We start from the raw sequence: 16,079 nt of genomic DNA, 5'->3' as shown, positions 1-16,079 counted from the left end.
GGAAAGAAGGAAGGGACTTTGATTAAAAGAGGTAATGGTAATGTTGGTAGGAATGAGGGATGGGTCCTACCTTTCCTGACTGAGCTCATTGGTAACTCACACTAGTTAAAGGTGAGTCTGAGCTTGGAACACTATATATAAGTACACACACAAGCTATATGCTGAAAACTTTTGTTGGCTAATGTGATTCATCCCATCAAAACACCAATTTATCTGAAGTGTAAAAAGAATGGCCTTGAAATATTGTTCATCTCAGCCCATTAAATGTGCTTAGCTTTGACTTGTGTCTCATAACAGCTGAACATTATGACAATTTCCCACCACAGCATGCATCTAGGATGATTCATTGCTGAATCCAAACATATATTCCTTGCACCACAATGAAAATAACTAGAAATAAGTCTGCCTGCTGGGAAACAGTGATGATCAAACAGTGATAACAGGGAAAATACAGAGTCTATTTTTGGACTCTGCAGGAATATATTTGCATGCTGAAACTTTCAAACTTATTTTTTTAAAAAAAGATATTTTTTTCATCCTCTATAATTTTTTAATTGTAGTGATGCAGTCTGATACCACACCCATATAATTTCTTTAGACTTAATTATCTTCATGGGACTGTAACTATCTACAACAGAATATGATACAGATTTTTTAAATTTTTCATATTCTCTGATAAAATACAATTTTCAGTATCTTTAATCTTTAAAACTTTAAAGTTTTAAAATCCCATCCATCAACAAATATTTATTAACTGCCTCTCAGGTTTCAAAGACTGTGCTGGAGATACAAACATAAAAATGTAACAGATCCTACATTCTATCTGTATAAGTTTAAATCACGGGAATGCAATTTTTCTGCAGGAGTAAGGGACAAAATTGGAGTTAAGTGACTTGACCAAGGTCACACTGCTAGTAAGTGCCTGAGGCTGGATGTAAACTCAGATCTTCCTGATTCCAGGGCTGGTGCTTCATCCCACAGCACCACTTAGCTACCTAGGATGAGCATATAATTTTTGACCAATGACCAGCAAAGTAGATGAATTCACAAGTAGCCTGAGACTGTTAATCCAATGTATGAGCCCCATTGAAGACCTTTAGGATTTCTCCTCCACACTCATTTAAAATGGTTTCATATAATGAGCAAAATAGCATCATAAAGTTTTTGGTTTTTTTTAAGTTCTAACTGAATTAGATTTTAAGACGCCAAATTATTATACCCTTCATTAAAATGAAAGATTAAGAAAGTCTGAGTCAATATTTTGTTTCCTTTTATTTAAGGGAGCAATAAACCCATCCACAATGAGAATATATAAAAATGTGTAGTTGGTGGGCATCTCCTATATCAATACTGGATTAGATAGATATTATGAGAATCACACAAAGTGGTATATTATGTGGTCTTTGCCCTCAAAGAGATTTTGATCAAGAGAAAGCAGACTAGGTATAAGAAAAATTATCAGGATATAATTCTCAGATGCTTCACAAAAATGACTTCCTAAGTCTAAGCAGAAATCAAAAGAAAGAAAAGATTATATTTTAGAAAATGTCAGCAAATTACCAAAATATAAATCATGACTGACTTTTCTTTTTCATCAAACCAAGCAAACAACAAAACTATTGATAAGTTTATCCTTTTTTTTAAATTTATGAGCTTTTTCAAATATACTTCTAAATAATCAACCTGTATCTCTAATTATGCTCTTATTATTTTGTCAAGATATAAAATTCATTTAAAATGGAATAAAGTTATAGAGGTTTGTATATGACTTCATTTTTCAATATTACCTCAGGAAAGCACTAAGGATTGTTGTGTTACTTTATCTGACGTGATTATACATTATTTCATTAACAGGATCAGTCAGAAAAAATGCTTAGGCAGCCCTGATTTGTCAGCAATTACTGCTACTGGTGCAACAATGTCTTCAGTCAAGCAGCTTAAAATGTTGTAAACATGTCAAGCAGTTCATCCTTAAGACATATATCTATATCATAAATTAACAGATGAGTCGTTTTAACCCTATTTTTATAAACAGGCAAATTATAAAGCTGAAAGATGTCATTTTTTCTAATCTGCCAAAAAATTGAATCAGTAATGGAAAAAAGACTCAGAAAACAAACATCCAGGCCACTATTTATCCCCTTTTTTTTACAAGCAAACATTTATTATATGACAACTATACACAAGGATCTCTGAATACAGTCCTTACCTTCAAGGAGCTTAAAAATTAATAATATTTTTTAAAACTACCAAAACCACAATTATGCTATTATAATTTAGAAAATTATCTTAGGAGGACTTGGAATTCACTAGGGAAACTTCTATAATTCACAGGACCAAATATCTCAATCTGGAAGGGACTTCTAAGGACATTTGGTCCAACTATCTCATTTTATAAATAAGAAAAGCAAGATCCAGGCAGATTAAATTATTTGAGCAAGGTCATAGAGATATTAACCAGTATAGGCAGGATATGAACTTGGGACCTAAGAATATATTCAATGCTCTTTCCATAATCCTATGTAGAGTGAATTTTGCTGACTAAGGAGATAAAGGAATTTACCTGAAATTAGTAAAACCTGACTTCATTTCCTGTCTCAGACACTTACTAGATAACCTCCCCTAAGCTTCAGTTTGTTCATCTATAAAATGGGGATTAATAACAGCATCTATCTCCCAGGGTTGTTGTGAGAATATTTGTGAAGTGTTTTGGAAATCTTAAAAATACCAAATAAGTGCTAGCTATTATTATTACTAATAATAATATATTCACTTTGCCAAATAAACATGAGAGAACACTAACCTGAGAGCCTGGAAACAAGTTCTAGTCTGTGCTATTTGAATTTCATTTTCTTTGAATCTTGATTATTCATCTACACAGTAAAAAGACTGGACAAGGTGATTTCTTTTCTGTTCTAAAACTCTATGATTCCATAATATAGCCCTTTTTTCCCCCCAGGATGTGTGGGGGTGGGGATGGAATGGGAGTATGTGTATTCCTACAAGTTTGTATAAAATTTAAAAGAACATTAAGCATTCAATCTATTTCAGATAAATGTAAATCTTACAAATTTCCTTTCATTATAACAAATAACTATGTAATTTCCATTTATGCATGTATTAAGTAATCAATATGTTTAACCTCATGGGTAATCACAGGGAAAAACTGCAAAAGTTACATGCTTAATAAATAACATGTTTAGTATGTTGTTTACTGAATCGAAACAGAACCTGAAAGGACAGTGGGTCAACACTATAATTCAAATATACATCTTAATTTGTTTTTCTTTTTATAAGGCCATAGATTGCCATCAACACTGAATATATCTTCTTCATTTATATTTACACAAATTAATAAATTGAGACATGGGGGAGATAAAAGACTTGTCCAGGATTACACAGGGAATGAGTGGCAAACCTTGAGTAAGAATCCAGGCTTCCCGACTCAGATTATATGATTGCACTTAAAAGGTCTCTATTGAAAGATCTGAAATGGAAACATCACCAAAAATGAAGCTTTCTCAAGTGGAGAATTGAGCAGAATGATTGGCTAGAACAACAACATACATATTCATCAGCATGACATTAAAAACTTTCACATATTATAAGTTTCTGGTCTCCTGTCCAAACCTATATTCTAGTAAAGAATGAACGGCTTACCTTGAACACTTCCATTGGAAGAGGAAATTTTGCAGCATCATTAAGAGATTTTTCCAGAGCACATTTCCATTCAGATGTTGTCTTCAAAGAATAGATTTCTGGATGAGCAACAACAAATCATATAACAGTGTGTAAGAGTGCTACAATTCTGTGTATTCATTCACAAATGTTAACTTTGCAAACCCTCAGTAAAAACCTAATAACCACAGCAGTCACACTGTAACTACTACAAAGACCCACTCCCAAATTTGTGAGATTAATGGCAACTTGGGATTCCATTATACAATGTGCAAAATGGGCTAAACAAGGCTCCTCTAAAGGGAGCATTTGCATACACTCTACAAGCATTCTAAAAGGGATTTAATGGTATTAATCACATTAGCAAGACCTTCAGTGATGCACTACCCACAAATCACCTAGGAAACAATATCCACTGATGAAGAACTTAATATCTGATGTATTTCCATACTAAAAAAGCATTCGCCTGCCTATCAGTCACTATTATTACAGCACACTTGTCACCAAATCTCTAAGCTTTCTGCATAGTGAAAAAGAGATCCATGTAAATCATTAAATTACTGAAAGGTAAATTAAAATTTACTAACCAAGTTTAATATTTACACTTGAAATGTTGTCGTTAACACACCACATGCTACCCATATTTGTTTCTGGGGGGGAAATTACCCATGTGGGCTATTCACTGAGTGTAAAAAAAATTTTTTTTAATTAAAAAAAAAGAAGAAGAAAAGAAAAAGAAATTGTCAAGTAATGTTTTTACCTGTGGCTGAAACTTCAAGAGAATTTTATGATCTGTTCCTAACAGATTTAAGACCTTATCAAAATAGGATTTGCAGAAGCACTCACTGGAAGTGGATATGTTTATACCATCACTATATCAACCTAGGCTACTTTAGACAGACAGACAGGATATGAATATGAATTTAAGTACAGTTAAAAGGTAACATTAAACATTTGGGGCTATATTTTTAATTCCCTGCCTGTCTGTTTTTTAACATGTGGTCATATATTTTGATCCTCAGTGCTTCTGAATTCACCTTGTACTTTAAGACCTTGTAGGATGTGTATATGTTCATTGTCTCTTTATTATTTTCAATACTTTTTTATGTAGGAAAGAAATGCTGCCCAAACTCAATGAACTATCAATACCTCACTCAAGTATACCTATGACTACCTAATGTGCAAAAAAAAACCAAGATTAACTTACTATTACTAGTAAATACTAGCAGACTATATTTGGATACAAATAATACTTCAGTATTGGGAGGGAAAGCCTTGTGTTGAGACAATTTTTTTAAATAAAGAAGTTACCATTTACAACCAATTAAAGTAGAGGGATAAAAGAAATATTCCTATGAAGTCAGTCAAGCCGTGAAGTATCTTCATGGCTGACATTTAATTTCTGATGGCTAGCCTAATACTTAGTAGTTTGAGTGCAGTTAACAAATATCTTCTGATTGCTAATTCACTAACTGGTTTTCCCATCATAACAAATTGCACAAGAGAAACAATTTCTATAGAATTCACTAAATCTGACGTTAATGTGCTGAAAATATAATTTAAGGAAATTAAACTTAGTTCTTCAAACACTGAATTTTGCATTGCATTGAAGCAACCAGAGTGGAGTGATGGCTTTATTCATTTTAAACTAATCATCTTGATTTTTTTTTTTACACTATGATACTTAGATTAGTACTAATTTATTCTCAGTATAGAATAATGTGCTCCACAAAGCCCTATTCTGATGCTTCAGAATAGCCTGGAGGTGAACCTGGAATCTTGAAGGCTTTGACACTGCAGTACTAACTATAGAAGGTTTATGATGCTGCAAAGGCTTTGAATATCATACTAATAGTCTGAACCTACTTTCCAAGGACTAACTTAATTGAGAGTGGAAATCACCACCAGAAAATTACCAATTTGGCCAAGACAAACCAATAAATAAAAACATAAAATGGCCTGCAGTTGTATGTAACTTTTCTGGTAACAGTCGCAACATAGATGAATAGGAAACGTAAAGTATCAGAGATTTAAGACATGTTGCTATTAACTAGGAATTCTGTGAATTAGGGTTTTGTTTTTTTTTAAACATATCACTATTTCACTAGAATTGGTTTCCTCCATATATTTTTTGAATTTAAAAAATATTACAAGAAGAAGTCTATAGGCCTTTTCTTAAATGCCAAAGTGGTCCACAATACAAAAAGTTCAAGAAACCCCTTTTGACTGTCTAAAACTCTCATTTGATGGTTTCTTTAAAATGGTACTCTAGTCTGGTCATCTAAAATTAAGAGCCTTGTCCAATGTCCACTGAGTAAACATACTACTAGAAAAACTGAATCCTATTAATGCTGACATTCTCATTTCTACAAGGAAACAAAAATGTAAATAGCAGATTATTGAGAAGCTCTCATGAGGCAAAGTATTTGGTTGGTTTGATCCTACACTTACTCAAAAGCAACAAGAAGCCAAAATGTTTGCAGCAGCCCTATTTGTAGTGGCTAGAAACTGGAAAATGAATGGATGCCAATCAATTGGAGAATGGCTGGGTAAATTGTGGTATATGAATGTTATGGAATATTATTGTTCTGTAAGAAATGACCAGCAGGATGAATACAGAGAGGACTGGCGAGACTTACATGAACTGATGCTAAGTGAAATGAGCAGAACCAGGAGATCATTATATACTTCGACAACGATATTGTATGAGGACATATTTTGATGGAAGTGGATTTCTTTGACAAAGAGACCTGAGTTTCAATTGATAAATGACAGACAAAAGCAGCTACACCCAAAGAAAGAACACTGAGAAACGAATGTGAACTATCTGCATTTTTGTTTTTCTTCCCGGGTTATTTATACCTTCTGAATCCAATTCTCCCTATGCAACAAGAGAACTGTTCGGTTCTGCAAACATATATTGTATCTAGGATATACTGCAACATATCCAACATATAAAGGACTGCTTGCCATCTAGGGGAGGGGGTGGAGGGAGGGAGAGGAAAAAAATTGGAACAGAAACGAGTGCAAAGGATAATGTTGTAAAAAAAAAAAAAAAAAATTACCCTGGCATGGATTCTGTCAATATAAAGTAATTATTAAATAAAAATTAAAAAAAAAAAAGCAACAAGAAATATCACTCTATAGGATATTTGGTCATCTTTGATTGCAGAGGTATAAGACAGCCATGAAAATAATTCCAACTTACATACCAACATCTATCTATTCAAGAGGCTGAAAAGATTTAAAAAAAAAAAAAAAGTTTTATAAAAAACACAATAAGATCCTCCAAATTGTACATATCTGTGCTTGATACTAGGTGACTTCGATGCAAAGGTAGAAATTGGGTAAGATGATAATTTATGTTCAAAAATAGGAATCAAGGAAAAGGACTAAGAGAGGCCCAAAATGGAAAGACTATACAGATACCCCTTGTCTACATAACAAGGAAACTTTCTTCCAGAAAAACAAAATCATTAGGCACTGAACATTATGAGCTAAATAATACTGCAAATAATGAAACTGATTATATTTTAGCAGACAGGAAATGATTCACTACTGATAATAGGAGTCATTCCTGATTCATCTGTCAGGGTACAGCCAGACCACTGACTTCTAAGAGCCAACTACAAAATTAGTACAAAGCTAGAATAAAAATAAGAAAAAAGATATGTGTACAATCAAAACAACTCCCTGTAGGCAGATTTAAATATATTATTGATGATCAAAAAAAAATATGGATGGAAGAACACAGACCACAAACTATAATAATTTTATTCAGAAATTTTTCCAATAGGAACCAATTATCATAACAAAGAGACCACAAAACAGTCTAAAAGGTTTCTGAGTCAGCACACACTTGACTTATTGCCAAGGAAAGAGAGTAAAAGGGAACATTGGTTAAGGGAAAAAAAATTGTAAAATCTTATGGAGAAGAATAATGATTATGAACAGTATTAAGCTCATAATCACCTAGATAACAGTTAAGGGTTAAATCAGTTTAAATATAACTTTGTAGATGACCAAGTAAGGAAATAAATCAAGAGCACTCAGAGATGAAAAACAGAAGATCAACAAACAAACAAACAACAAAAATTGAAATAAATTTATAACAAACTTTGTTTCACCATCAAGAGGAGTAAAGTCAATAATATTTAGTCTCTGAAATATTCTGGTCTTGAATGTCCTTGTAGAGGAAACTGAGATAGTGTGAAATAAAACATAAGAAAAGAACTTGGATTAGACTTAGTGTACATAAAGGAGATCTTTGCAAGTGATGACAAAATCGCAAGGGTATTGAAGGACAGAGTCATACAGTAACTGAAAAAGGGAAAAATAATAAAGGTATGGAAAAATCTGTCTTATATGAAGGTAATCTAGATAGAGAGATAGGTAGGTAGATATCAAGGGTACCTTCTGATGAAGGTATAAGAAGGGAATAGGCAAGTTTTTACAAGTAATATTATATCATATCATTATCATCAAACAACTGACAGAAAGATATAGCAAAGCTAGGATTCCATTCTGCTTTCATATTGGTTACAAAAAAGCATTTGATTCATTAGATCAAAGCAATTGCCTTGAACACCTTCTTCTGACAAAATGCCTCTTTATCTATATATCAAAGCTATCAAAAAATTGCTGAAAGATCTAACAAGAGATATCCTTGGTGGATGAACGAAGGAATGGAATGAAAGGGTGATAAAGCATTTATTAATAGTAAATGCCAAGCCCTGAACTGAACTCTGGGGATAAAAACTCAAAGAGTAAAGCAATTCCTGCTCACAAAAAGCTTACATTCTAAAAAGGAGCCGTGTTCAGCTTCAAGGTAAATATACAGGTCTGACAATTCTAAGACTATAGTTAAATAGCAAGGTATAAATAGAAACTTAGAAGACAGTAATAACAGGTGAGATAGTAGTGTCCAAGGATCATGAAGGCAGATTAGAAGGTCAAATGGTAAAGTCTGAAGGGCTTTTTAAAAAGTCAAGATCTGGGCAGATGGAAAAGCCTGAAAGAATCGTGGTTAGTTCATTCAAAATGACAGCTCAACCATGTCACTGTTCCCATCCTGTCTCCTAAGTAAGGTCTGTGAAAGGATATTAATGTAGGCAGTTTTTCCTGCCTGACCTTCCTGTGGAGTCTGACATAAAATATTATTCAATAAAATAAAATAGTAAGATATGGGCTAAGTGTTGAACTCTATCATCATGGAGGAGGTCTAGAGTGGAATCCAAACTGATTCCCTTGGCAAAGGTGAAAACACGAGACATTCCTGTTGGTGGCTGACATTGTGGTTCTTGAAAAGACTTTAAAAACTGGAAGCTCCTGGAGGAAACCCATAACTGCTCTAAAGAACTAAATCTGACATTCATATTGGCTGGGAAGAGAAATAGAATTGGGGGGTGGGGAGAGGTAAATACACATAGATGGATAGAATATGAAAAAGAATTGGCATTCAGAGCAGGATGCAATTTTATATAAATGGTGATACAACTTCAAAAGCATTCTTTATCACCTATATGTCTTTTGCTTCTGAAAGAGCAAGAGATAACTCCACCAGATCTTTAGGGATTGGAAGAACAATGACAGTCATTTGTGGATGGAATTAGGAGGGCCTGATCCCTGACAATATCAAGTCAGAAAAGCTTGCATCTTATTTAGTGGGTAAGCACACTAAAGCCAGAGGACAGTAAGAATAAAAATGCATATGGACCTTATAAATGTAAGCATACCAGAAAGGGATCATGCTGAGTGGAGTGAGAATGATAGGAATATGGGACAGACACACCACATCAGGGATGCTAGTTACTGCAAGGAACCATGTTACGTGAAACCTTTTAAAGAAACTAGATTCAGAGAGAGAAATAAAATGAGAACATAGAACAAAGTGAATGAGAATTGGGAAGTAAAGATAATAATCGGCTTGCTAGAAAAGCACTAAATTAGATGTGTAGTTCAGCTGTGCCCTTTGGAGCCAGAAAGAAAACAAAGAATTCCTGCAGAAGACGCCTAAAAAACATTTAATTCATCAGGTCACAGCCCATCCAGAGAATAATTTCACTTGGAAACAAACTTTACTATTCCAAGGACCTACAGATTTCTCTCAAGACCACTCCATCCAGGCCTGGGTTTGAAGCAAGACCGAACTTATAAGAAATTGCAGTGACTCCAAGGGTTATGGCTAAAAGAACATCATAGAAAAAAAAAAAAATTAAGCAACACCCAAGAGACTCTTTAATACTCTGATTCTATGCCTAATTAAGTCCTTAATGAAAAGTTATGTATTTATGTTTTAGTTATACATGTAATTAAATTAATAATTGTTTTGATATTAATAAAATGCACAAATAATGACAATAAAAGTATATTAATTAACAATTGTTATATTAATTAGTTATAGCACACCCTGAGATTTCCTTTGTAGTAAAGATGAGTTGTATACTTGAATGGGTTCTGGTTATGATGATGTATTACAATAATCAGAATGCATTTTGTGGGGAAATAGAGGGGGATGAAAAAAAAGAAAGGAAAGCCATGAACTCCTCCCCATCCCTCAGATGACCCATGGACTCTGAAAAACAAAGTACCCTCTCTTCAGTCTTAGCAGAAATGGTTATTCAGATAGGAGAGCTTTCTTTTGGGGGAGGAAGGGAGTGCTGCCCATGTGGTTGAAGGCAAGACCAAGTGATATTCAACCTTATCAGTATAACAGGCAATTTCTGTTTTGCCAGCCCTTGAGGCTCCACATAGATTTCTGAAAACTGATCAGTCTTCAAGCTATCCCCAAACCAGGATTGCTGAAATTCTGCTCAGACCAAAGCTTTGAGGCCAAGTGTATAGGAGGTAGGGATAAAATCATAAAGCCAAACCATAATCAGAAAGAGGCTTCAAACCAGTCCCTGGAAAATATCCCTCTGCCCTCCTTCTAGGAATACTGCATATGAAAATGGAATTTAAGCCTGGAGCTTATTTCTCTTTTTTTAAAAGGTGAAAATTAACTGCAGTGTTGTCAGTTATACTAAACCACCTGCAGAAGCTAAACACCTAATAGTTTCAATAAGCAGAACTGCACATGTGTGCAATTCATTAGACAGAGGCATTTCGATTACACTGGCAAGTTTATGGACAATAAACAGTACTGTTAAAAGAGCATAAAGCATTTTCTTAAAATGCTAGTGTTGCAGGTAATTTAACAAAGTGCACCATGTCAATGTGTGTTTAGGGGAAGTAATAAGCAATTAAAATGTGTCCTGATTCATCTTTAACTAGAAGCCTACATGAAAATGAGGCAATCTTCCTTTGTAGAATTTGGCAGGCTGCTTTATAATAAATGTTACAGAAAGCTCGAGTATAAAAAATAACTTGGAAAATCCTAAGACCAAACAATTCTATTCAATTCAACAAACAATTATTGAGGGTATGCTATATGCAAAGCACCATGCTAGGCACAGGGTTTTTAATTTGTTTTGTTTTGTTTTTTTGGGGGGGAGGGTGATTTCTTTGATATACGGAACATTCAATAAGGAAAGTGCCTTAATCAATTAAGATCAGCACCTGCCTGGGGCACTGAGAGGTTACAGAATACCATGGATTAGAGATAAATGATATGTCCCTCCCCCCCAGCCAGTTGTCCATCTAGTGCATAATATTGCCAATTCAGGCACTTCTGATTAAAAGACAAAACCAAAATAAACGCAGTTCCGGGCCTCATGGAGCTTACACAAAGGTTCTTTCCCCAGGGACCGTGGATTTTTTTTTTAAGGTATATTTTGATAACTGTATTTCAATACAACTTTGCATAATCTAAATGTTTCATTTCATATTTTTGAAGACATTATCCTGAGAATAGGTCAACTGAATTCATCATCCTGCCCAAGGAGTCTATGAAACAGAATAATATAAGAAACCCTATACTAGTACTCTGCCTGATCTATATAAACACTCTCTTCCCCTTGTTTTCCTTAGATAAGTAAATACAGGAAAATTTCCACAGAACAACTAAGATGAGCCTTGAATAGAAAGATGAAATACTAAGACAAAGGAGATAAGGGATCATATTCCATGCATTCATATTTGTCCCCCAGTGTTTAGTAGTTCAGTACCTGACACACAATAAATGCTTAATGTTTGTTGATTGACATGGGAGTTGGTTTTACAAATGTATGGCAGAAAGTAGATGGAAGGTAGAATATAGGAACACCTGCAATCCTGTTTGATTGGAATACAGAATGCATAAAAAGGCATGTGAAGTAAGACTGGATATACATATGACAGCTGGATTATGGAGAATTTTTAAATGACAGAGCTTGTGCTTTACTCCAGAGGCAATAGTGATCCACTGAAGGTTTCTGAGTAGAATAACGACATGGTCAGATCTACACCTGAAAAAAAAAAAAAATATATATATATATATACACACACACACACACACACACACATATATGTGTGTGTGTGCGGTGTGTGTGCGTGTGTGTATATATGTGTGTGTGTGTATGTATATATATATATATGTAGTTGTATGAAGGGAAGTTAGAGAAGAAAGTTTGAAGGTAGGAGGACTAATAAGCAGGCTATTGTTAATACTCCAGTTAGATGATAATTAGGAGCAGGGAGGAAGAGAGCCAGGTGAGTGAAGAAAAGGGCAAAAAATATAAATAATGTGTAAGGAGAATAAATAAGATAACTAGATGTGGAGGGGAAAAAAGGTGAGGAAATAGAGAATAAGAGTCAAGGATGATTCCAATTTTACATACTTGAATGAATTAACAGAAATAGGGAAGTTTAAAGAAAAGGAAATATTAGTAAGAAAAAGGAGAAAGAGATGGTGTGTTACAATTAGGGCATGTCGACTTTGAGATGCTGGGAAATATCCAAGTGGATGTGTCCTGATAGGGTGGGAATAGAACATGGAAGAGATTTAAGGATAACCATATCAATTTGGAGAGATTTGCATAGAAATGATCAATGAAACTGTGAGAGATGACAAAAACATAGGGGAAATCATGCTTAGACAGGGGGGATTATATAATGAAACAGACTAGAATGAACAGACAGGTAAGAGTACCAGCTTAGAACAGAATCATAGAAATAATACTACTATTAATAATAATAATAATAGCTAACATTTATATACTACTTTTTGCAACCACTTTATGAATATTGTCTCATCCTCGGAACAACTCCCATTTTTACATATGGGGAAACTGAGGCAGACACAGATTGGTGTCTGATGCTGATTTGCCCTTAGGTCTTTCTGGCTCCAGGTCCAGTGATCTCTCCACTGTACCATCCATTATAAGCCAAAAGAGGAATGAAGATCCAAAAATGAATGATAAATAATGTCAAAGGCTGCAGGAAAGTCAATAAGGGTGAAGAAAGTATTGAAAAATTAGGAATTAAAAGATCCAGGAAACCTAGGAGGCAATTGTTCCAGAAGAATGCTAGGGTCAAAAATCCAGATTTAAGAGGTTGAAATGAGAGAAGAAAGAAAGGGACAGTAAATAGGAGTTTGCCAACAATAGGGAAGAGAAAGAGGAATGAATGGTAAGGTCAACTTCAGAGTTTCATTTCTTTGTTTTCAAAGGGAAAAACCTAAGAATGTCTATTGACTTCAGGAAAAGAAATAAAAAGAAAACATGCAACTAAAGAAAAGAGAGGAATTGATGAAACAAGCTCCTAGAGGAAAAGTTGAGAAGGAAGAACAGGTGGAATGACTGGTCCAAACAGCTTTAAAAAAAAAAAAAAAAAAAGCAGCCCTGTCTTCAGAGACTGAACCCAAGGAGATCAAGAGAAAGGGGAGGTTTTGAGGAAGATCACTTTTATGGCTTTGATTTTCTCAGAAAGGCAGGAATGCAAATTTGTCTCATGGGGCCTAAGGGAAGAAAGAGAGAAAAAGGATAAAAAATGGAGGTGGAGTCTGAATCAGTTTAGATGGTTTGGGGGAAGAAAAACATGACAAAGTACCAATCAAAAAGCAAAAAAAAAAAAAAGGGGGGGGGGGGATTATTATGCATCAGTCAGGGTCTAAAGGAGATTAGATATCATGAGTTTGCTATGGTACTCGGGGGAAAAAAAATGGCAGGTTTGAGAATTGTCAGGAACCAAATGGTGATGGGCAAGAAGTTAGAGGATTCAAAGAGTGATATTTCAATGTACAATTAATTGGTCAGCTGTGAGAAGAAGAAAGAGAAGGTGAAAAAAGATGGCAGTACAATAGTAATCAGGATATGAAAAATAGATTTAGTAGTAAGGAAAAAAGACAGAAGTATAGGAACAAGAATTTTAAAGTATGTGATCAAATAGGCAACATAAACCATAAGATTTAAAGTATGATCATCTGTGGGGCTGCTACTAAGGAATGAAAATAAAGGTAATAGGATTAAAAGAGGCTAATAAGTTGGATTTGGTAAATAGATTTAAGGGGACGCCAACATGTACATTACTTTCCCTAACGATGAGGATAGGGGTGATGAGAGGAAAAATTCATGGCAGGTAGAAAACTCCTATATTACAAAGTATTTAGTTAAAGGCTGGTAGATAACAGTATCTGACATCATATTGTTTTTGACATCATCATAAGTATCAGGAAAAAAAAGGAGATCAAAAGAAAAAGGAAAAAAAAAAAAGACAATATTGGGTCAGAAAAAGACCTCAAAAAGTCAAAATGAAAATCCCTTCAGATTCTATTTGAATGATCTAGTCAGGCAAGTATCCTTTCCACATATTGTCTTAAATCCAAACATTTGGTAATAGAAAGGGCTCAATTCTAATAACATATTGTCATGTGACCTCATCTCCCTACTGTATGAATGAAGACTAGAAAGGCTGAATTTAGACAAGAAATGAAAGAATGAAAATTAAAAAGATAACAGAATACTCAACCCTAACCATCCTCAACAATCAAAAACTCAGTGAGACTAAGGCCACCAAAAAAGAACTAATTCAATTTAAGAGAAACACAGTAAAGCTATCTGAACGAATGTAGCTCATCCCAAAGCTACAATCAATCATGAACATTTATTAATCACTTATTGTTGCCCTAGATATTTTACTAAACCTTAGGGGTACAAAAAGTGATACCGTGGATACAATGCCTGGCCTGGAGTCAGGAAAACTCAATTTTAGGCATTCAAATCTGGCCTCAGACACTTATTAGCTGTGTGATTCTGGATGGGTCGCTTAATTCTATTTGCCTTTATTTCCTTGTTTATAAAAATAGCTGGAGGGGGAAAAAAAGGGCAAATCCCCATAAGTATCTTTGCCAAAAAAAAAAAAAGAAAAAAAAGAAAGAAAGAAAGAAAAAGAAATGGAGCCAAAAAAGTTCAACACAATTTAAATGACTCAACAACAACAGCAATGGCCTATATGACTACCTTCTTTTATATTGAAAATCTTTTTGACAATGATATATATACCCAAGTCAAAAATTTACATCACAAAAACAGGAAAAAATAGGCAGGTTTATTTGTTTGTTTTTACAATATAGAAGAAAATTAACTACCTCTGGTAAATTCACCCACTCACTGAGAAGAGGATGACTCTTTGGAAGGCTCAAAGGATTAGCAGAAACCTTTGACATCTGTGGCTCTCCAGATAGCACGTCTTTTTGAATTAAGCCAAATTTTCTGATTCTAAAGTAACACAATCCCTCAGATCATTTTTACTTAAAATTGAGTGTGTGTGCATATGTGTATTGCCCCAAGGCTTTGAGAGATACTCTACAAACTGATAACTCAAAAGCCACATGCTCTTTGAAAGAGTAGCTGGCTGGGTGATGCAGTAGATAGAGTCGTGGGCCTGCAGTTGGGAAGATTCACCCTCTCAAGTACGAATCTGATCTCAGAGAAATTGTGTCACCCAAAGCAGGTCACTTAACCCTATCTGCCTCAGTTTCCATACTTGTAAATCCAATAAGAGGAAAAGCACTCGTAAATCCAATAAGAGGAAAAGCACTCCAGTATTTTTGCCAAGAAAAAACTCCAAATGAAGTCACAGAAAATTGTGACTAAAAGAACAACTGAGTAAACAACAAAGAGAGGAAAGACAGTTAATTCTGTGGAGAAAAGGTAACAATATCAGCCAACTACAGACTATCTCCCTCCCTACCCCTCTGCAAGCAGACTAGACAACATTTATCTGTTCAACAGTAAATGGGCTCAGATAAAGTGCCCTTGCCACCTGAAGGGAGCCTGTAACTGTAATTCACCCTCTCTGGCGTTAGGGAAATGAGATTATAATGTAAGCACTGCATTTGTTCCTGTCTTTTTAAAATGATTTTTTAACTACTTGGAACAACCTGATTCCTTAATTTTTCCCATTTTTAATACAAAGATAATATCATTCCTCCTAACTCACATGGGTGCTGATAGCCTTAATAAGATTACAGCCAAGATATCATC

General features: G+C 34.5%; 1 protein-coding gene across 2 annotated transcripts in view; it reads right to left on the bottom strand.

The window, feature by feature from the left end:
- SFMBT2 (Scm like with four mbt domains 2) overlaps window positions 1-16,079 on the bottom strand; it is a 301,913-nt gene that overhangs the window by 127,630 nt on the left and 158,204 nt on the right. For both annotated transcript variants that reach the window (XM_051962302.1, XM_051962303.1), the window contains one exon: window positions 3,661-3,758. In XM_051962302.1, coding sequence (XP_051818262.1) covers window positions 3,661-3,758 — 98 coding nt within the window. The remainder of the gene's footprint in view (window positions 1-3,660; window positions 3,759-16,079) is intronic.

This window comes from Antechinus flavipes, chromosome 5 (assembly GCF_016432865.1).
Source record: "Antechinus flavipes isolate AdamAnt ecotype Samford, QLD, Australia chromosome 5, AdamAnt_v2, whole genome shotgun sequence".
In the NCBI taxonomy this organism is placed as follows: domain Eukaryota; kingdom Metazoa; phylum Chordata; class Mammalia; order Dasyuromorphia; family Dasyuridae; genus Antechinus; species Antechinus flavipes.
This window is presented reverse-complemented; position numbering and strand designations above follow the sequence as displayed.